Source organism: Octodon degus, unplaced genomic scaffold, assembly GCF_000260255.1.
Source record: "Octodon degus isolate 3935 unplaced genomic scaffold, OctDeg1.0 scaffold00002, whole genome shotgun sequence".
NCBI lineage: Eukaryota > Metazoa > Chordata > Mammalia > Rodentia > Octodontidae > Octodon > Octodon degus.
This window is the reverse complement of record NW_004524578.1, coordinates 20,767,112-20,788,754: the sequence shown is the minus strand read 5'-3', so window position 1 is coordinate 20,788,754 and position 21,643 is coordinate 20,767,112. Positions and strand designations below refer to the sequence as shown.

Here is a 21,643-nt window from a genome sequence, read left to right as displayed (position 1 = left end):
GAACACTCCTTTTTTCGTAGCCAAGTCTTGGAAGTAGCGTTCTGTAGGTTTTGCCATGTTTTGTTGGCTACAAAGAAGTTTGTAAGTCCAGCCCTTAGTTGTGAGCATCAGGGGACAGCATCCCTGGGGGCCACCTTAGAACTGTGCAGGGAGTATGCTAGACTCTGAGCATGAAACCACAATTTCTTCACCTGTTCTCCTCTTCAGGACAGAATTCTACAGTGAATATTCTTGAACATGTCTTACACATTTGCAGGTTTCTCCAAAGCTAAAATTTGAGTTGAACTAGATTTTTCCTAACTGTCCTCCAAATGGTTCTACCAATCACATATTCCTGCCATTGCTGTTGGAAAGTTCATGTTTTCTCAACACTTGGAATAACCAGACTTTAAATCTCTTATTAATCTAAAGGTATAAAGTATATTTTAGCCCTTAGTATAGGTGTTTAAAATATATTTGGGGTATGAATACTTTGTTACCTTTTCTAGGTCATCTTAATCTGTGGCGTGTTTTTAAGGTCGGTTTACATCTTTTGTCTGTAACTTTCTTCTTTTTGTTTTGAGACAGGGTTTCACCATGCAGTTCAGGCTGGCCTTGCACTCACTCTGTAGCCCAGACTGGTCTTGAACTTGCTGTGATCCTCCCACCTGAGCCCGCTGGGTGCTGGGGTTACAGGTGTGCACCACCGTACTTGGCAAAAATCTCTAACTTTATACATACTTTTACAAGCTTTCGTGTCATTTAAAGAATATTGTCCGCATCTCAATTTCAGAGGCTTTTAAAAAGATAATTAGAATTGAGATAATTTAGAATTGATCCTATGCATGTTGTATTTATGTGTACTTAATTCTGCCATATTTTGTAATTCATTTTCTGCCATACTAATCACATTTCTAATTTTTTTTTTAATGTATTTGGTATAAGGTCTCACTGTGCAGCTAGGACTTGTAGTGATCCTCCTGTTTTCAGCCTCCCCAGTGCTGGGATTACAGGCAGTTACCACCATACCCAGTCTAAGCCACAGGCTCAGCGTGCCCGGGGGTGGGGCTGGTGTGGCATGTGGTGCCAGGAATCAAACCCTGGTCCCTGTGTTTGCCTAAGCACAGGGTACTTTTTTTTTTAAAGTACCTAAGCAGGTACTTTATTTTATTTTTTTCTTTTTGCTTTTCTTTTATAGTGTTCTCAAATTCCATAGTTCTATTTCTTTTTTTTGGTGGTACTGGGGATTGAACTCAGGACTTTGTGCTTGCCAGGCAAGTGCTTATTCTACTGAGCTATCTCCCCGGCCCCTCCATGTTATTTCTTTGACAGTATCCCAAAACTATGTCGTTAAATGTCTTAAAGGTCTGTTGATCTCCTGACCACTCAACTTACCTTTTGTACATCTGCTTCCTGACACTCCTAATGATGTGGGTTATTTTTCTCCTACTCAGTTTTGTCCAGGTGTTTAGCAATTGTTGTTCACCACTGCTTTCTGTAACCTACCTCTCCTTACTGGATTCATTTCACTTCTTCATTTGCTTTTGAGACAGAGTCTTGCTGTATATCCCAGGCTGGTCTCAAACTCACAGTAACTCCCCAACCTCAGCCTCTTGAGTGCTGGGATAACAGGTGTGCGCCACCACACCTGGCTGGATACATTTTAGACAGGTGTCTTTTAGCTGTTCTTTACACAGGGCTTTCTTCATAATTAACTGCCCATATGCCTGATACATTTTTATTTTGGCTTCATTCTTGGATGGCAGTTAAGTAAGCAATCCTAGGTCGACCATTTCTTTTGGTAGTCAGTGTTTTTTTTTTTTTTTTCAGTACCGGGGATTGAATTTAGGATCCTGTGCTTGCCAGGCAAGCACTTATTCTATTGAGCTATCTCCCTGGCCCCAACCAGTGTCTTCTGATTGTTGCAGATGATACATCTAGTAGATGTCTCTAGTGCTTTGAGGGGCCTGTGTTTTATTACAGCTTTTACATTTTTCCCCTTTGTGCTCAGTGTTATAGTTCAAGTATGTTAGGTGGGTTTGTCTTATGCATTGCTACTTTGGGGACCCCCAAAGGACCATGTGCTAAAGCCTCTGTTCCCAGCTTGAAACTACGGAAGCTTAAGGGCTGGGCCCTCATGGAGGTCACCTGGTCACTGAGGGCCTCCTTAGAGGGAGTAGGGGGACCCTAGGCATCCTCTTCGCCACCAGAAGACCAGCTTTGCTTTGCCACACTCCCCACTGTGACAGCTGCCTCAGGCCCAAGGCCATGGATGAAGCCCCTAAAACTATGAGCTGAAAGCAGCCTCCTTTCTGTGGTTTGCTCTTTCTCATACTTACTGTTACTGGAAAGCGGGGCCAGACACGCCCGCTACTGGGGATTCCGTGTACTTCTCAGTCAGAGGCCTTGTGTCTGAACGTGAAGGACCCAGTCTTCTCTTAATTGTGCCTGCTTTTCTCCTGTTGGGATCTTACTAGACACAGTTTGGGTTCTTTCTTTCTTTCTTTCTTTCTTTCTTTCTTTCTTTCTTTCTTTTCTTTCTTTCTTTCTTTCTTTGAGGCATTTCACTTTACCCTTGTTTTAACTTTTATTTCATATTTTCCATTTTTATCTCCATGGCATTCTAAGTGTGCCCTGGAGTCATCTTTATATTGACAAATCCTGTGAGGGCTGGGTGTTTTTTTTTTTTTTTGTATTTTTAGGGGTCTCAGGTGTTCAGGGTCTCACTACTAGATCAGACTCATAGTGATCCGCCTGTTCACAGCCTCCGCCACCACGCCCAGTCTCAGTTGCTGCCTCAGTTGAACCCCGGCCCCTGCACCTGCTTGCAGGCGCTTTAATCCGCTGAGCTATTGGGCTGGCCTGTTTTTTTGTTTGTTTTTGTACTGTCAGGGCTTTGTTTGAATTCATGACTGTATTTTTCATCTCTAGAATGTTAGTGCGGTTCAAGTGTTATTCTTCTTAACATTCTCTTAGTACCTATTACTGCTGCTTTTGTCTCTGGACCGCATGAGGCTGCCTCACCTTGTAAATTTCAGCTCTCACAGCCACCCGCATTGGGTGGGAGAATCTGCCTTGGAGGGGTGGGCGTCCTGCAAATGGCCACCGTGGATCACTTCCTCCTTCTCGGCACCTAGAGGAGGGAGAGATTTCTGCTTCCCTCAGTCCACAGCTGTCATCTTTGGTCAGCTATTTTCACAAGGAAAGAGGATCCTCTGCGTCCCCCGAAGGCCTTACCCTGCAGTCCTCTGTTATGTCCTGAGGTCTCGCTCAGGCCCCCACCCCAAGCATCCTGGCTCAGCTCTGTGCGCGCTGGTACCCTCGGAATGGTCCCACAGGGTGAAAACATTACTCTAAGAGATTTTCAATAATATGCACCTCTGGTCCCCCCAAACATTGGAAATTCACTCTGTAATGGCCAGGATTGGATATCTCGCCCATAGGAGACCAAATTAAAAGGAATTACAGAACCTTTATTAATTAGCTAGCAACCCATGTTCCCATCTGAGAAAACACAACAGGCCCAGTTCTTTGTTCCCTACCTGCTTTTATAGTTTCTTTGTTGCTATGGTAACTGGGCAGGAATGTAGTGCCCCTATATCCTACAGGTGCAGGGTCACAGCAGGAATGCAATACACCGAGAGCCTATAGGAGTGAGGTCTTGGGCAGAGGGACTTATGGCTAAGCCTTGGCAAACAGTCTGTATCTTACTGCCCTAAATGGGTCCTGTCTCTCCTTATCTCCTATATGTTTGTGAAGTTCTGACAGGGCAGGGGAAGGAGTGAGGAATGGCTAATTGAGGCAAGGCTGCTTCTGTGTTACTACTTCAGGCAGGGGTTAAACTCAACTGAATTCTGCCTCAGTCTCTTTTACTTCTAAAAGCAAACAGGGTGTTATGCTAGACACCAGGCCTTACAACTCAACTACTAAGAATATGCTAGACAAAGCCATACTCTATACATAAAAAGGAAAGGATTAAGTATTATGAGTATCATAAAGCAAGCAACACTTCAAAAAATGATTCTTAAAAACAAATAGTTTAATTTCATTTTTATCTAGAAATAAAAAAAATATATAAGTTTAAAATGAAACAACTAACACATTGACATGTCATCAAGTGTCATTTTTATGGTATTATCCTTATTCAAAATATGAAGATAAAGAACCTTTACAAATTTCTGGAATCAAAACTTCCCAATGCAGATCAAAACAGGCTGGTTACAAAATGTCAATTTATTAAATATTCCATGTTTGCTCTTTATTTTCATAGGGAATATTTTATAGAAATAGTATGAAATAGGGCAGAGTTTTGGAAGTTTAATTATAAAATTTTAGGGGAAGTGTTAAGATCCAATTTTTCTTTCCTAAACCAAAGAGGACAGTTTCACACTAGTGTTGCCGGTGAAGGAGTCAGACGCCCAGCTCCGCTGCAGAGCCGGGTTTGCTTGCTGTGGAAATAGGGGAAGCAGCGGCTCCTTTAACTCTAGAGAAAGACCCAGCAACTAGATGGCTTTTCTCAGTTGGCATCAATCAGAAAAGAGTTTAACATACACAAATATTTCTATAGTGCAATAAAATGTCATTTCATAATATTTTAAATTTCCATTATGAAAATAAGTCTGTACACCAAGTAATGCAGGTTAATGAATATGAATCATGTAAATTTGGTCCTGGCATTTGAAGTTGGCTTTGAAGTTTTAAATTCATAGAAAATATTGAATTTCTAATAAATATTTTAATAATTGATAATAATCAACTTCAAGATTTCTTTTTATGTTTCATTGCTACTCAATTTGAAAAGAGAAGTCACTTTCAGTAGTGTTCCAGAGTGAGTGATCGCGCCCTGTATGACGTGGAAACGGCTGCCGAGGATCCAGCTGCCCAAGCATGGCTGGGAAGCTGCTGGCGTCACAGTCCCCATCTCAGCAGAAGTCCCACAGTCCCTCTCGGGCTCCTGGGCCTGCAGTGGACAGAAGGCTGACAAAGTGCACTTCTCAGTGGCTTCCAAGGAGCTCCCATGGCAGGCCAGACTCGTGGCCCAGGCTCACTCTGTGGCATCGGGTGGTGGCCACAGAAGGCAGCTTGTGTCCCCATGTGTCTCGGCTCTGGAGCTGAGGCAGTGACTCCAAACTGTGGCTGCCTGTGGGAATTCCAAGTGGACAGGGCGAAGCTCCTGGGCTCTGGGCAGCCTGCGCTACTCAGGAGGGGGCCGGAGGCCCCGCAGCTTCCTTTCATCCAGGCCTTTCCAGTATTTAAAGTTGTTGTCAAGGTGCTGCATTATGTCTGACAAGTCCACGAAGGCTGGAGGAAAGAAAGGGGCATGACTGTGCACAGCCATGGCCAACTGGCTTAGGCTTCTGCTTCTGTCTGTGGTGCTGAGGATGGGACTTGGGGCCTCATCTACATTGGGCAAGTGGGCATTCCTTAGTACTCCCAGCTCTGGGTCACAGCGTGACACAGAGGGGAGAGGCCATGGGCACTTGAGCAATGCCGCAGAGGGCCGCTGTGTCCTGTCAGCCCTGGCCTCAGGGAGAAGGGGCGTGGTCCTTCCTCTGGCTCCGCCCCCAGGATCCCAGGTGGGAAGCCACGTGCTCTCTGCGCACCAGGTGCTGGTGATAACACCGCTGGCCCAGTCCTAACCCTTCTGACCTGTGACTCCTACGTTACCTCCCTGCTAACAGACAGACACCGGGTGGGGATGGAGGGGACACCAGCCCTCACTGGCTCCTTTCTTTTCCTCCCTCTTGCCAGTGTAAGCCCCAGCAGCAGCATGATACCTGCCGCAGAACAAGTGGCTCCGTCACCACCAGGGAGAGGCACAGGGAGATTTCTTACCATCCCAGGCATCAAACATGTCTGTGATGAAGTAGTCGATGAAGGAGATCTGAGATTTAGGGATGCTGCAGGTGTTCCTGTCAAAGACCGCCATCACCACAGGCAGCTCCTTCTGCTTCTCCTCCTCCGTCTGCAAAGCAGGAAACACCTGCTTCCCACCTGCCCCTGGCCATGCGGTGGTCCTGTCCCCAAAGCTGCAGGGCTGGCAACCAGAAGCCAGCTAGGCCATACGGGCCCCTGAGGCTCAAGAGTCCCAGAGCATTGCAGTCAGCCTCGGCCGGCGTGCCCAGCCTGGGCTCTGAGCCATGCAGGCCCGAGGAAAAGGTTGGGCTGCTTACACCTCTGCTGGGCGGACCTCAGCTGCTGGGCACGAGACGCAGTCAGTCACCAGAACCTGCCAACAGGGCAGGCCCAGGACCGCATGACGTCATTGGTGGCTTCTATCAACCATCCAGAAAATCAACCTCAATCCTTAAAAAAAACTGAACAGGAGAGAACACACCCTCGCTCCTTCTGGAGATGAGCATTACTCTGATTACAAATGGAGAGAAGGATACTATAAGAAAACTACAGGCCAAAATTTCTTGTGAATACTGATGCAAAAAGCCTCAACAAGAGATTAGCACAGACTCAGCACATTAAAGGGATTCTACACCATGACCAAATAGATGTATTCCTGGAATGCAAGGTCAGTTTAGCATATGAAAATCAATTTAGTGCACTTTTTACCAAGAGAACAAAAACATGATCCGAAATGGTAAATTTTACCCCACATGGAAAGTCTGCTAGTGTGCTTCCTAACGCAATCATAGCATGTCACATGCCACTTGTTGACATGACATTTGTGGCTTCAGAACTTCACCACTTGGTGGTGCCAGGCTTTCTATGTTTGTGCCTCCGCTGGGCAAGTGGTGGTATTTCATTGTGATTTTACTTTGAAATTTTCTGATGATTCAAGGCATAAGGCACTTTTGCAAGTGCTTACTGGCCAGAGTATCTTTTGTGGAATGATTACTAAAATATTTACTTGTTCTTTTAGCTGTGTCTGGGCATAACTTTTGGACTTTGATGAGTTCTATCTTATTAAATGTTCTTTTAAGACCTATTGTTTCCTGGACCTAAGAAATCTTTGTCCATTTTTATGTCACTGAGAATATTCTGCTGCAGTTTTCTCTAAAATTTCTGATTTTAGCTTTTGCATTGAGGGGAATCAAATTTCCTCATCAGATCAACATTGAGTCTAACCACTGAATTTGATTTGGCTCTTGTCAAATTTATTTGCAACCAGAACTTTTCCTTTCTTTTCTTTTCTTTTGTACCAGGGATCGAACTCAGGACATTGTGCTTGCCAGGCAGGCACTTAAGCCGCTGAGCTATCTCCCTGGCCCAAAGACCAGCACTGTGGGAAGAATTAAGTCTGTGAACCAAGGTAGCACTCTGTGCGTATGACCTTAGCTGTGGTCTGTTCTCGTCTGTTCCGCACACGGATGTGTTATCATACAACTGTAGCATGCTGTCTTGATTCCTCTTATGTTCTGAGGCCAGCTAGTGCAGGTCTTCCAACTTTGTTTTTTGCTTTCGCTTCTGCAAAGTCCTCGGCACATCCATTGCTGTTCAGACCGAGATTGTTAGCTTCTCCTAAAAAGCTCAGAGCAAAGCCCTACTGGGACTGTGACAGCACTGAGAGGTCCTGAGTCTCGGGAGCAGGGACCTTCCTCTATGGGCGTGGTATATGCCCCCTCTTCTCTGTTTTAAAAATTCTTTAGTAACATTCTGTGGTTTTCAGTCATTTATTCAGTTTATTCCTGTCATTTTTGTTTTTTACCACCATTGTCAACATGAATGTTTTTAGTTGTTTTCTGATCATCTGCTGCCAGTGATGGAGATGCTGCCGCTGCACTGGCGAGGGCTAGGGATGGCTGGGCTGCTCTCCTCATTCCCAGCCTTGGGGACAATGCATTTACTATGAGCAGGAACTCCAATGGCAACTGTACAGGTGCTCTGTTTAGAGTAATTCCTTCCATCCAAATGTGCTAAGAGTATATGCTCTGACTGTAGTCAGAAATAATCTTATGGTTTTTCCTATTAATTCAATTAGTACTGTGAAGTAGAGCAATGGACCCGTCTCATATTAAACTAGGCTTGCCCTTATGGAAGAGCCCCTGCTTGGTGACACGTCTTGGTGACATGTCTTCTTCCTCTTTGCTGAGGGTAAGGGGCTGTGGGTCTCACCTGGAGAAAGGGTAAGAATGGGCTCATAAAGTGAGTTGGAAAATGTCCTCCCTCTATTTTCTTTCTTTCTTTTTTTTTTGGCAGAACCGGGGACTGAACTCAGGCCCTTGCACTTGCCAGGGAAGCGCTTATTCCACTGAGCCATCTCCCCGGCCTCCTCCCTCTATTTTCTGATAAAATCTAAGACTGGTATTTTTTTTTTCCTTGCTTAGTGTTTTTGGTAGGAAAGCCTTTCTATTTGGGTCTTTCTTTAAAATGGGTTTCAGTGGGTTTACTCAGGTTATTTTTTCGTGCCAGTTCTGGTGAATACCGTTTTCAAGGAATCTGTCCATCTCATTTAAGTTGTCAGACTTATGGTATTAAATTTTATTCCTAGCAAACAAAACCTTTTACTTTTGCAGTCCTGGAGCTGAATGCAGCTGTGTGTACCGAGGCAAAGGCTGTACAGAGGGCTTGGCCCTGGTTCCCCTGGTAGTATCTGCAAGACTGGGACACACCCACTTTTATTTCAGGATATGCTTTCTCAATTAGTCTAGCTATGTTTATCTGTTTTTGTTAAAGAATCAACTTTGGACTCTTTTACTGTTTTCTAGTTCCTTTTTTTCTTCTGTTCTCAAGACAAGATCTTGCTATGTAGCCCAGATTGGCCTCCAACTTGCAGTGATCCTCCTGCCTCAGCCTGAGTGCCTAGATTACGAGAATGCATCACATGCCTGGCTGTTTCCTCAGTTTTTGCTCTTTGCTTCTTTTGGATTTTTTTTTTCCAGTGTCCTGTGGTGAAGTCACTAACTTTAAGACATTCTTGTTTCCTAGTAAAGTAAAATTACAAACCTTCCTTTAAATGCATTGAGCAATTCGGGTATGTTGTTAATTTCCCTTATATTTGACTCCTGGGTTATTTAGAAGTGTGGTGTTGCATTTCTGAATATTCGGTACAGTCTTTTCCTACGTATCTTGTTCATGCTTTCTGAATTTACTGCACTGTGGTCAGAGAACACACGCATTCAATTTCAGTCCCTTTCAATTTACTGATTTGGGGCCCAGCACAGGCTCTACGTTGGTGTGTATTTTTATTTAAAGACTGTCTTGTGAATGCTGAGGTAGCTGATGGTGGTATACAAATCACCTGTGTCTTTACTGATATTTAGTTGTTCCATCAGCTCTCCAAGGGAGGTGTAAAGTCCTGGATTACAGAATAGTCTATTTCTCTTTGTGAAATTAGCTTCATCATTTTCAAGTCTGATATTAGGTTCATATACATTTATCATTATGAAGGGTCTGTCTGGCAATGTCCCACTGGGTCTTGATGTCTATTTGGTGTAATACTGATATGGCTAGTTCAGTCTGATAGTTGGGGATTGTTTTTTAAATCCATTCTGAAGAACTTTTAATGAGAGTTTTTAGTCGACTGATATTGAAGGAGACTGACATGGTTGGAGTTTCCTGCCTTCCTACTTTACTTTCCTGTCTTCTTTTTATTATTTTACTATGTTGTACCAGGCTTAGTAGCTTTTAAAATACAGTGATTGCTCTGGGGATTATCATATGCATTTCCCATCTGACTCTGTTGAACTGACATCTGAGGTCCAATGTGGAAGCCTCGGACCTACGTAAGTCCACTCACCTTCTCCTTCCCTGCATGCCACAGCGGTCACTTACCTCACAGGCATGTACGTTATATGCTGTGCAATGCAGTATTAGAAATTTTGCTTAAAATAGCACTATGTATTTAGAGAAATTTAGAGAATAAAGAAATCTCTTATAGTTGTACAGAAATTTACCCTTTTTGGTGTCTTTCATTCCTCCTTGGAGATGCAAGCTCACATCTGCAATCAGTTCCTTTAAGCCCTAAGAACTTACGCCGGCATTTCTAGTATGGTAAGTTTACTAGTAATGGATTCTGTTAGCTTTTCCTTATTTGAGAATGTGTTCATTTGCCTTGATCTTACAAGATAATTTCAGTGGATTTTAGGTTGATAGTGTTCTTCTGACAGCAGTGAAAGATGATGTTTTAGTGATTTTTGGCCTTCAGAGTTTCTAACAAGAAATCAGAAAACCTGAGTCGTCTTTTTTTTTTAAACATGTTATTTTTCTGTGGCTGATTTTGAGACTTATCTTCAGCTTGCAGCTGCTTATGATTTGACTTACTTGTGTCAGCCCTTGAGGGCCTTCCTGGGCATACTGTGTTGGTATGCATGTTACCAAACTCAGAAAACTCTTTGACATTTGTTCTCTCTGCCCGAAGATGAAGGATAGATGGCTCCCTCTAAGTTCTTTTAGGAGAAACCTGTTGATCCAGGATTCTATACCCAGCAAAAATATCCTGTTCGTGAAGACATATTCTTAGGAAGGAAAATCAAATAGAATTCACTATCAGGAAATGTGCAATACAAGAAATGATCCTCAAAGACCATTTTCTTTCAGAATCCTATGTTTTAGTTTTAAGTGCATTATCTCTTGAGGTTTCTGCATATGAAAGTTTTAAGAGGCAGCATCTGACCTGAGAAAAATACTCTTCGGAGATGCGTGCAGCCCACTCAATGCACTGTGGCAGCGGCCGGCAGGGATTGGAGATGTCTGCGCACTTGATCAGCATGCGCTTGATGAGCATCCGGTTCTCTGGAGCCCTGAGCAGAGTGTGGACAGCTTCCTTGTCCTTAGCAGTTTCCTGAAAGAGGAGTGGAACAGAAAGCAGTACAAGCGGGTCCCTCCAGCCGGCCTCTCCTCCAGCGGGTCCCTCCAGCCAGGGGGATGGGAAGGGTGGCCAGGCTCCAGCTCTGCCTGCCTGACGGGGTGGTGGAGCTGCCTTTCCTTTCTATCCTACTACCTCCTCCTCCACCTGCTAAGAACGCAGACTTCTATCTTTATTGTCTTTACTAGGAAAGAGCAAGGACTGAACACAAAGGTTTCTCCGTCCCCCAACAGAAGAGCCCTTGCATCTAAGTCCACGGTCTGGGCTTCTCACAGCCCTGCCCTGTGACAGGTGTGGTTCTGGATGCTCACTCTGCATGCAGATAAAGCAGTGCGCCCTCACACTGTCATAGACAGTGGAGGCAGACAGGAGTAATACAGCCAGTCAAACAGACAGGGCGGGCCAGAGAGTCAGTGCGGAAGATGAAATCTCATTACAGCAGTGGCCAGAGGCATCTCTTGGAGGCCAGACCTCAAGATCTTAACTGACCAGGCCCAAGACAGGCAGTATTAATCACCTGGCCTAATGAAGTCTAGACATCAGTCATCTCAATTAGTGACCAAGACCCCCAGACTCCTCCCTTCCTGAAAAGTTCTTTGTTCTGTCCACGTACACTTGCTAAGTGACTCGCTTCCCCCTTGGATCAGCGTTTCCTGAGCACCTGTGCTGCAGTAACCTTACTGGGTTGGTCACAGCCGTAACCCACGTTGTACCCACGAGTCTGTGCTCTGTAACACTTCCTCTGAGAATCGGGGGTCCTTGGCAACCCACGTGGGCCCCTGCCTGCCTCTCCTGCACTGTATCTCTCCCTCTCAGTGTTTCCTACTCTTAATCTTCTTCGTTCCTTAGAATTCATTCTTTGATTTTTGGGAACACGAACTTGGCCTATCAGGCATCCAGTAGGCTGGGAGTTGTAATGTTTCCCTTACGGTGTCAGGAGGTCCGAGGTCATCGCTGCAGCAACACTGCTCAGCACCATTCACAAACAGTGTGCCTCAGGTCACTGTTTCTTCACTGGCACACACGGGAAGTGCCATCATTATCATCACGACACCAGTGCATGGCTGAGGACTGTGGCCCTCGCAAGGGACGTGATCTGTCCGAATCCATGCAACTAAGCCGGGCTAGGAGCCGTGTGGATGCCGTGTTCTGCACACATGGGGTGTGAAGGCCCCAGACACAGTCTCCCTGACACAAGGTCCTTACCTCATTTTCCTCCAGTGCCGCCAGGGGCTTGTTGACACTGTTGATGAACTTGTTGACGTGCTCGAAGTGCTTTGTCATTTCTGTGGCCAGGACCATGTCGATGATGCTCTGACGCAGTATCCGATAGTCATTCCTGTTGCAGATGACAAAGGAGGGGCTGCTACAGGTTATCATCCAGACAAGACAGGCTGGGAAACAATCTGCCCCCAGGCTGTCTGTGCACTGAGGCTATAGGTCTAAGCCTCGAAAGTCACGCTTTCAGCAACTGTGGAAGGGGCCCATGCCTAGACTAGTAAGTAGCAAGGGGACATTAAAGTCAGACGTGGCTGGGCCAAGCTTCAGAGCTGTAGTGTCTTCCCTGTCACTTGGCAGAGTGATGCACAGGATGGCCTGGCATGGGAGAGGGTAAGGGATGGCACGTCTGTTATCTTCGCCACTTGGAAGGCTGAGGCAGGAGTGTTGCAAGTTCCAGGCCATTCTAGGTAATGGCTTTGTCTCAAACTACAAAGCAGGGAGGGTGGAGGCTGTGTGTGTAGTAGGGAGACTAGAGACCTCTCTCCTCAGAACCGCAGATCTCCCGCTGCGTTAGGAACATGGTCTGCAGCTGTGGATCTAGTGTGGCAGACACCTGGGCAACTCTCCTTGAAAAGCATTGCTGATATTTGCCTGAGCCTGGCCCTACTTCAATGTATTGACATGTACAGAGCTGGCTAGGACTTTGCCTTGTCCCTTCAATTAGCTTTAAGCAACATGCATATAGGTTTCACGGAGGTGCTAGTGGTAGTCTTTGAAGGCAGCAGGCGTGTTTCCCTGGAAACCGCCGCCTGCTGCTCTTTAATGTGAGCCAGGTGGAGATGGGACGAAGTGTCAGTACTCCACACTGTGGGCTGGGACTGAGCCTCAACATAGAGGCTACGACTTCCTGGGGCTTGAAAGATTACACCTCAGAGCTGAAGCACCGGACCCCAAAACGTTAGATACTATCTTAATTGTGTAATGCAGATTACTCTGCGTATCCCTCTCTCTGTATATTGCAGAGGTAAATACAGGCCTCCTCCCTAGCCCAGCTCACGATACTCACCTACTTCCCGTCACTCTCAGTCACTCAGCCTCAAGCCACTCACCTCTTCACAAATGAACAAGAGCTGGATATGGTGCTTAGAGTAAGGGCTTTTGCACTAGATAGCCATCGCCACGGCTGGATTTAGGACACCCTGACTCCCCAAAACTACAAATATGTCTTAGTGTCTTTATTTTTGCCATGGGTTGCACTGGAAGTGGTAGACTAGAATTAACTTGACTGGATTCCAATAATTTATCCATGGAATTACAAATATAAATTCCCAGGAAGGGTGGTCTATAACCACCACAGGGGTGAGCCCAAGCCCTGGATTCAACCCCTACCACCATACACACCGAAGCACCCTGCATATGTGGCAGTTCCTCGACACACACAACTATTTTAGTGCCCAGTAAACTCTGAGGGCAGAACTTCAGAGAGGTGCAGAATCACAGGGAGTACTGGGATCTTGTCATCTGGCCCTTGTTTTCATTTTAATATTCTTAAAATTTTGTTTGTTGAGACAGGGTCTCGCAATGTGGTCCAGGCTAGCCTTGAACTCACTATGTAGTCCAGGCTGGCCTTGAACATGCAGCAATCCTCCTGCCTCAGCCTCCTGAGTGTGCACAACCATGCCAGATGTGCACCACCGTGCCAGGCTAAAAACTTTTTTCCAATCAAATTTTATTGGTACATTTTAGATATATATAATGAGCACATTCATCAAAATTTTTGTTGAAGAAGAAATTCTTATGATTCAAAAGGTACAAAAGAGTATGAAGCAAAGTTTCCACTCATTCAGTTCCTTTCCCAAGACAAGCCAAATTAGTAGGGTCTTATATGCTTCTGGGAATATGATATATCTCTATGTGAGTAACATTTATATCTACCTCTGAAATCCTTGGATTCAGCAGTAGGGAATTTGGTGAAATCGGGATACCCTTTAACAATCTAATCTAAAACTTCTCTTAAATCTGAATTATGCAGTCCTCATGGCAGTACTTTTTCTCTATTTAGTTGGTATGTATTAAGTACCTACTTTGTACCAGGCACTGGGCTAGATACAGGGTACAGTAATAGAAGACACATGAAGTTGGGAGTGGTGGCGCATGCCTATAATCCCAGCACTGTGGAAAGCTGAGGCAGGAGGGTCACGAGTCTGAGCCAGCCTGGGCAATGTAGACCTTGTCTCAAAAAAGGGTGGGCTACAGCCCAACATGAAGGCCCTAGGTTAGATCCCTAGTACCACATACACACACCCTGAGACCTGGTAGAGTTTCAGAATCTAGTCAAATGTTACACATTTCATTTTTCCTTATTATGTGTGGAGGTGGGTGTCTTTGTTACTTTTCTTTCATTGCTAAGTCAAAATACCCAACACCCTAAATTAAGAAAGGATAGGTTTATTTAGCGCTCAGTTTGGGGAGGTTCTAGTCCATATTTGGCTGGGTCCAAGGCAGAGTGGCCCCTGGCCGAGGGCAGCAGCTCATGGTGGCAGAAAATAGCAAAAGCAGCAGAGCCAAAAGGGAGGGGCAGCAGCAGAGAGCAGGCCCCTCTCCCTCCCTTATGCAGCACGCAGGTGACCCGCCCTGGGAGGGTGGAGCACTCGCACCCATAATCCCAGCCCTGGACCACGGATCAGTCACAAACTCTAGAAGCGCACTCCAGGACTGCGTGAGGCTTTGGGGGACATCTGGACACAAAGCACAACACTGGGGGTGGGACCCAGGGCCTGCTGGACAAGTGCCCTATCTTGAGCTCCACTATATCCTCAGCCCCAAACAAGAAAGTTTACAAATGTGTGGTAAAAATGAAGCGTGGGCAGTTAGGGTGTGAATGGCCCAGGAGCACTGCGGCAGGTACAGCTTGTGCTTCCTCTGCTGGGATGTCACACACAAAGGCTGAGCCTGCAGACACTGTGCTGTGGACAGAGTCACACAGGACCGGCACACTGCACACACATCTGTTCACACCAAGTATCCAGGGCTGGCAGATGTAAGTGGGCTCAGATGAGGCGCAGCAGCCCAGGACCAGAAGCACTGGGAGAACAGGGAGGGGATGGGCCTGGACTTTTCTTTGGGGGGGGGGTAATAAAAAAACATTCTAAAATTGGCATGGTGATGGCTATGCAGCTGTGACTAAGCCACTGTCCACTGTACGTGAGAGGAGTGCTGGGTGTGTAACTTACGTCCCAAGAAGGCTATGCAAAAGGTGGCAGGGCCTGCGTAGTGGCGGGCCTGCTCTTACCTGTCCATGTTTTTAAAGATGTTGCACCTGTCGTCGCCCAAGGTCAGCTGGAAGGCCAGGGCTGCGTGGTGGCTCTCCAGCACGGCCAGGTCGTTGTACAGCAGGGCCAGCTCGCTGCCTGCATTGCACAGGAAGGAGTTGGTCCTCCCAGGGTGGTCCACATCATGAATGGTGGCTGCGATAAGCGCGGCAGCCTCATCAATGGGGTCCAGAGTCTCCTGGAAGGGAGAGACTTTTTACCACCAGGGAAAGGACCGAGGAAAGGAAGCACAATGTGTGGTTTTCTCTGCCCTGTTCAGTGGTGCCTCGGTCTACAAATGCTTTTGTTTGCAAACAATTTGGTTGACAAACCGAAGCATCTGGCAAAATTCTGCTTTTGTTTATGAAATGCATTGGGTGACAAACATAATTGTGGCCACCGTCCCACAAACAAACTGAAGGCTTGTGGGCTGAAGTACCAAGTTTCTTGAAGTAGCTCCGATTTCTAAGCGAAGCACACTCTCGAGAACACCTTTTCCTTGCTCCACTCTGAAGGGTGAAGTCTCCATGTGTTTTATTAGGGGCTTTATTAGGGATGAGCAAGGTAGGGAGTTACCAAGACACAGGGAGGTGGCAGCACCTCTACAGCCCCGTCGCCGAGAGCAGGGATTGACTCAGCAACATGAATCATTACTAAGAAAGAGACAGCACCTTTTAGACCATGTGTAAATAGGCGACTGGCCTAGTTTCTCCCCTCTGGAGGTGCTGCCTTTTGTCCAGGTAGAGTTGGGCTCTGGGAGTACAATAAAAGCTTCCAACTCTTTTCAAGGTCCTGAAAAGGTCTGCATAACACGGAAAAATGACTCCGATGGCCACAGAATTTACCTGTCCGCCTGGGTTAGGAGCAAGTTTTGAAGAAACTGATAGTTTAAACATTGTCTTGATGATAGTGACCTGTTTTTTCCTACCTCTTACATTAGCTTATTTAAAATATTCTCTTTTTTTCTCCCTAAAGAAACCACTTGTTTTAAGGTTTTTGGACACAGATCTGTGCAGTGCTTTCTTATATCATTTGCCATATTACATACATGTCTTTTTTATTTTTCAATTTGAGGACAATATCACTGTCTTGGTTATTTCAAAAACTATTTTGGATTGTTATTACTTGTGCTTCCTGTGTTCTTTTACTTCTCCTTAAGAAGTGAAAGTATTTAAATATGTCATTGTACCTCAAATATATCACTGGTTTTACTTTATAGGTGGTAGGTGGGTTTCTCATTTTGTTTTCTATGCAAGTTTTCATTTCTGTTAGTCCAAAACTTCTTCAAAACATTTTTTATTTGTAGTAGCAATCAATCAAAGCCTACCCAATCAACCAATCCCAGTCCTGGGGATTGAACCCAGGGCCTTCACACTGAGCTACTTCCGAAAACTTTTTTACTTTTTGAGACAGGGTCTCACTAAGTTTCCCAGACTAGTCTCAGACTTGCAATTCTCCTGCGTCAGCCTCCTGCGTAGCTGGGGTTTCAGGCAGGCGGCATTGCACCTGGCTGATGTTTTTTATTTTACCATCAAGTATTCTAGTTTGGTGTAGTTAGAAGATATTGCATGAAGTTTTGAAGTTTACCAAGAGAGTATGGCCTAGTATAAGACCATATATGAAACTATTCCACAGGCACTTCAAAGTATATGTCTGATATGTCAGCTTTCTAGGTTAATTGAACTGATAATTCAGTAGTTTTAACTTTTTAAATTTTTTAATTTTTAAAATGTATGTATTTGGTACAGGGTCTCCCTATACTTAAGTGATCCTCCTGTTTCAGCCTCCCCAGTGCCGAGATTATAGGTGTGTACTACCATGCCCAGTTTGGGTGGCTGGCTGGCTCGGTGCAGGGCCGGCATGGCATGTGGTATCAGAGATCAAACCCGAGTCCTTATACTCGCCAGGCAGGGCAGGTGCTCAGACCGCCAAGCTATCTCTCTGGTCCTCAGTAGTTCTATCTGTAAATGGGTAAACTGTATGTGAACTATATTAATAATAATAACATACATGTAATATATATTATAACATACATTAGTATTTTTTTCTTTTTGAGACCAGGTCTCTATACAGCTCATGTTGGCCTTGAGCTTACTTTGTAGCCCAGCATGTGCTGGGACTATAGGCATGTGCCACCACACCTGGCTGAACTATACTTTAATAAATGCTTATACTGTTTTAAGCTAGCATTGAATATATTTGTATCTCTAGTTCAAAAGCAATAAACATGTACCAACTCACCATGATGAATAGAATCATTTTGTATTGCAAACATGTACTTATAAAAAAAAAAAAAAAAAAAAAAGCAGGGCCGGGGAGATAGCTCAGTGTGCAAGGGCCTGAGTTCAATCCCTGGTTCTACCAAAATTAAAAAATAAATAAATAAATAATAAAAAGCAGTAAATAATAGCAAAAATTGAGTGCTCTCTACATGTGGACACAGATGTCCTTTCCTGACCTTGGTGTCTGTCACTTTGCTGCAGTCCTTTCAGCTGGCCTGTGCATAGTGCTGAGTGCTTGCCCAGCTCACGTGAGGCTCTGGTTCCATCCGGGGACCCCAGCACCCAATGCCTAGTGAACTTGAAGGAGCAGCTGAGTCCCGTGGGCCACATGACACCATTCAGAACTATCTTCTTGGGGCTGAGGAGATGGCTCAGTAGAATAAGCACTTGCCTGGCAAGCACGAGGGCCTGAGTTCAATCCCCAGTTCCACAAAAAAAAAAAAAAAAAAAAGAACTGTTGTCTAGGCCTCCATCACAGGACCAGGGGCCCTTGCCCTGCTCTGTAGTCCTGCAGCCATGCCTACCTGGTCCCTCAGAAATGGTCTGGCTCAGTGTTTGAGGCACAGAGCAGGAGAAGAGAGAGGAGCTCATTTCCCAGTGAGTATGGAGAGGCGGGAATCCCACCCGGGGCATTCTACAGTTTGAGTCCCATGGGAGATGGGGTTGTACCCCAAAGTACACTGGTAGCAGTGAATGAATGCAGAGGAGGCCAGGGGCTCACTGGGACATGAGTCAGACAAGCAGCAAGGCCAGATGGTAGCTGGACACTGAGGGCTGAAGAGCAGATGGCCACAAAAGACTGTGGGTCTCAAATTGAGCCCTGGCCCCCACAGATAATCCTATGTGGGTACAGAGCACCACTGACCCAAGGTCAGGTGAAGTTGCGACAAGGGGATGTGCAGGTGACCTGACCAAGCATACCTGCGAGTTCAGTGAGAGCCCAGAGGATCAGCCTTCCAGCATTCCAAAGACCCGACTGTGCTTCCTAAGCCCCAGAGAAGGGCAAGGAGTAGGTCAGGAACCAACACAGCGACCCCCTGAGCTTCAGCATAGGGTCCTGCCTGCTTTCTGGGGTGATGGCACCCTGTGCACTGGCTGTACCAGAGTGGCCACTCCAAGTGGCCCCAACCATGGCAGATCCTTCCTCTGGGGAGGCAGGAAGCCCATCCTGGACATGGAACAAGGCGCAGGCTCACCTTTACCCTCTGCCTGGACAGAAAGTAGGCAGTGGCGTGGAGCACGTCAGCAGCATGTGTGGAGTTGTGGTAGGGGTTAGAAGAATGGTAATTGGCTTCAATAATCTGTAACCAGGATTTCAGTGTTGACTCGGAGCAATTTAGAAATTCACAGATTCCAAAGTGAGCAAACATTTTGAGACCAAGATAAATTAGTGGCCTACAGAAAAAAACAGTCACAGTATAAAAATGAGGCAAAGAAAGAGGTGAAGCACCCTGAGCCCTGGAGAGGGCTCGCAGTCAGATGGCTCCTGTCTGTGTGTGCTCCTACTACAGCTCGGCTCCAGGCCCAGCACTGCGCTCACATATTGCCACCTCAGGAGGATGCAGCTTCCTACCTCACAGGGTAATTGCCCCCTTGGTGCGGTACATCCCGTCAGTCTGCCACACCTGTGGTGGCCAGGCACACTGTGCTGGGGCTACATGCGCCTCCTTCCTCAGCCTCCCCTATGGCCGGGAACCAGCTCTGAGGTAGCAGCTTCACATGGGCCCTGGAGGCCAGCTCTCGCTCTGCAGAACTCCCAGACTCACCTATTGTGGGTGGCAGCCTCCAGTTCAAAAATATCGAAGTCCCAGTGTTCTACATTTTCCATGGCCTGAGCTACCTGAGGCGGGACACTGTGGAGGCAGACAGGCGTGGTTCCACTGACTGGAACCTGATGGAAAGCTGGAAAGCAATGTGGTTTGTGGAACAAGATTAACTGAGTGCACAGCTGTACCCATTCCTCAGAGACCGCAGCACTGAGCCAGGCAGGGCTGCTTTGTTTGAGATTTTATGGGACACAGAGAAACTTCTTACTGACAAGAGAAATTACTTTCATCACTTAATCTTGACTCTACAGTATTATGGTGATCAAAAAAGGTCAAAACAAAAAAACTTACTTTTTGTTGAAAGCACATATTCATTCCCTGATAATCTCCGCAAACCATCCTAATAAAAACCAAAGGGAATAAGAGAAAGCAAAGTCACTGCTATTCTTTCATCCATGGACCTCTAGGGGGCTGGCTCAGGGCATCCCACCTCCCCAGCTTCTGCAAGGCTACCCAGCTCAACAGGTCCCCACATTCCCACTGTGGCCAGCCTGGACATGGCCATTCCCTACCCAGCTAGTGCCCTGATGCAGGCCTGGCCTGGGCCTGCTGGGCACAGGACACAGAGGCAGAGAAAACACCAGTGAGGTGAGCTTGAGGGGGCCTCTCCCCTAACAGTCAATACTCCTGCTGTCTTGCTGCAGGGCCACAGTAGAGTCTCAGGGACAATGGCCTCTGCCTTTGATCCTTCTCCACCATGTTCTTGCCACCACCCTCATCGATGGCTACAGCCAGGTAGTAGGCCTAGAATGGAGAGGCAGTGTAACTATAGAAAGATTAGAATAAGAAAGACAAGAGAATACGGGAAAAGCTTAAATATAGAGATGTATTTTTGATGTGAGAGGATTTTGTATGATAAAGTCTTTGCTCTGTCAGAAAAAAAGGAGCACTAGTGATGAAAGTAGAAGGCTCAAGTATGTCAAGAAAAGTTTGTAGAGGGTGCAGTTTATAAGGAGAAATAGAAATGGTTGATTATTTTGAGCTTGTGTTTGTTTGGTTGGTTGAGCCCAGACTGTTTCTCCTAAAAGCTCCTTGTTGCTCAAAGGAGACTGGCTCAGGTCCGTGGCCCCAACCCTCAGATATCATTCACTCCTCCCCAGTCCCAAATCTCCTCTCTGTTCTAACTGGTGCTTTCAGACAAAGGCTGTAATTCGCATTTCTGAGAGGTCTGGAAGCCAGAACTAGGAAGATACCTGGGCTAAGAAGACAGCCAATATTTGGCCCTGGCTCTCCAAGGTCAACAAGTACCCAAGAGATGAGGGGACCCTTTCTGTAAGATCCTACAGTTCAATCCCCAGTACTGAAAAAACAAACAAACAAACAAAACCCTACAACTTTGGTGAGCCGCCCAGCCTCCTGAGTAGAGAGACTGTTGGATCCCAGAGGACAGGAGTCAACCAATATATGGTGTACCATAAAGAAGGGTCATCAGAGAGAGAAATACCTTCTATACTTCCATAGGAAGCTATAAAATCAAGCATGAAAATGCACAACCCATCCTGGCAGCTGACACTGACAGAGGAGCTGAGAAGTGTCCAAAACTAATGTGTGAGGAGACAACTGAACTTGATAGCTAGCACGAGGCTAATTTTGATGAACTCATGTCTAAATTTAACTCGGTCATAAACACCCAGCAGAAGCCATAGTAATAAAGGTTAGATACAGAAAGGTGCTCCAATCACTGATCTCTGCTGGCAGATTCCACCTACACCTGTAGCTGACCACTGTTACAGTTCACTGAGGCTAGAAAGTTATAGTGGAAGCTACAAATTCTCAGTAAGAATCTTCAGATTGCTTAGCTAAAATTGTTCTTCAAAACCACAAACACTCTCCATCGTCTACAGCTAAAATTGGAAACTGTGACAAAGGAACATCACTTATACTCCATCTGTAGAGAGGTCTAGGAGCCAGCTGGTTACAGTCACTGTTAGAAACAAAATGCTTTCAATATAGAAGAGCCAATCTGATTTTAAAGACAATACTCTATAAAAGTGTCTATGCAGAAAGTAACAACTTCACAGGATACCAAGCTGGAGAGATACTTCAGCAAATCCACTACAAAGCTCTGCTTAACACCAGTCCAGATACTTAATTGAGACTGTACCAACATTCTTCATTAGAAGTCTAGACACCACTCAAGGTGCTTTCTTGCACTTAAAAAGAGGCATTTTTCAGTGTGAGCATTATGAACATCTCTTAACAGATCAAAAGCAACATAGGCCGACTGTAGGTGGACCCACGTTGTATCCCCATTGTGACTTTAGA

At 45.8% G+C, this 21,643-nt stretch overlaps 1 protein-coding gene across 2 annotated transcripts in view; it reads right to left on the bottom strand.

Annotated features, from left to right (window-relative positions):
• Positions 1-4,087: 4,087 nt before the first annotated feature.
• Positions 4,088-21,643, bottom strand: part of Pde8a (phosphodiesterase 8A) — a 153,331-nt gene continuing 135,775 nt past the window's right edge. Inside the window, exons 15-22 of one of the 2 annotated variants that reach the window (XM_023710717.1) lie at positions 19,670-19,718; positions 19,319-19,454; positions 18,749-18,947; positions 15,252-15,469; positions 11,945-12,101; positions 10,547-10,714; positions 5,815-5,944; positions 4,088-5,280 (exon numbers count right to left, since the gene is read on the bottom strand). In XM_023710717.1, the coding sequence (XP_023566485.1) occupies positions 5,174-5,280; positions 5,815-5,944; positions 10,547-10,714; positions 11,945-12,101; positions 15,252-15,469; positions 18,749-18,947; positions 19,319-19,454; positions 19,670-19,718 (1,164 nt within the window). In that variant the 3' untranslated portion in view covers positions 4,088-5,173. The remainder of the gene's footprint in view (positions 5,281-5,814; positions 5,945-10,546; positions 10,715-11,944; positions 12,102-15,251; positions 15,470-18,748; positions 18,948-19,318; positions 19,455-19,669; positions 19,719-21,643) is intronic. The other variant, XM_004623326.2, reaches the window with a different exon arrangement.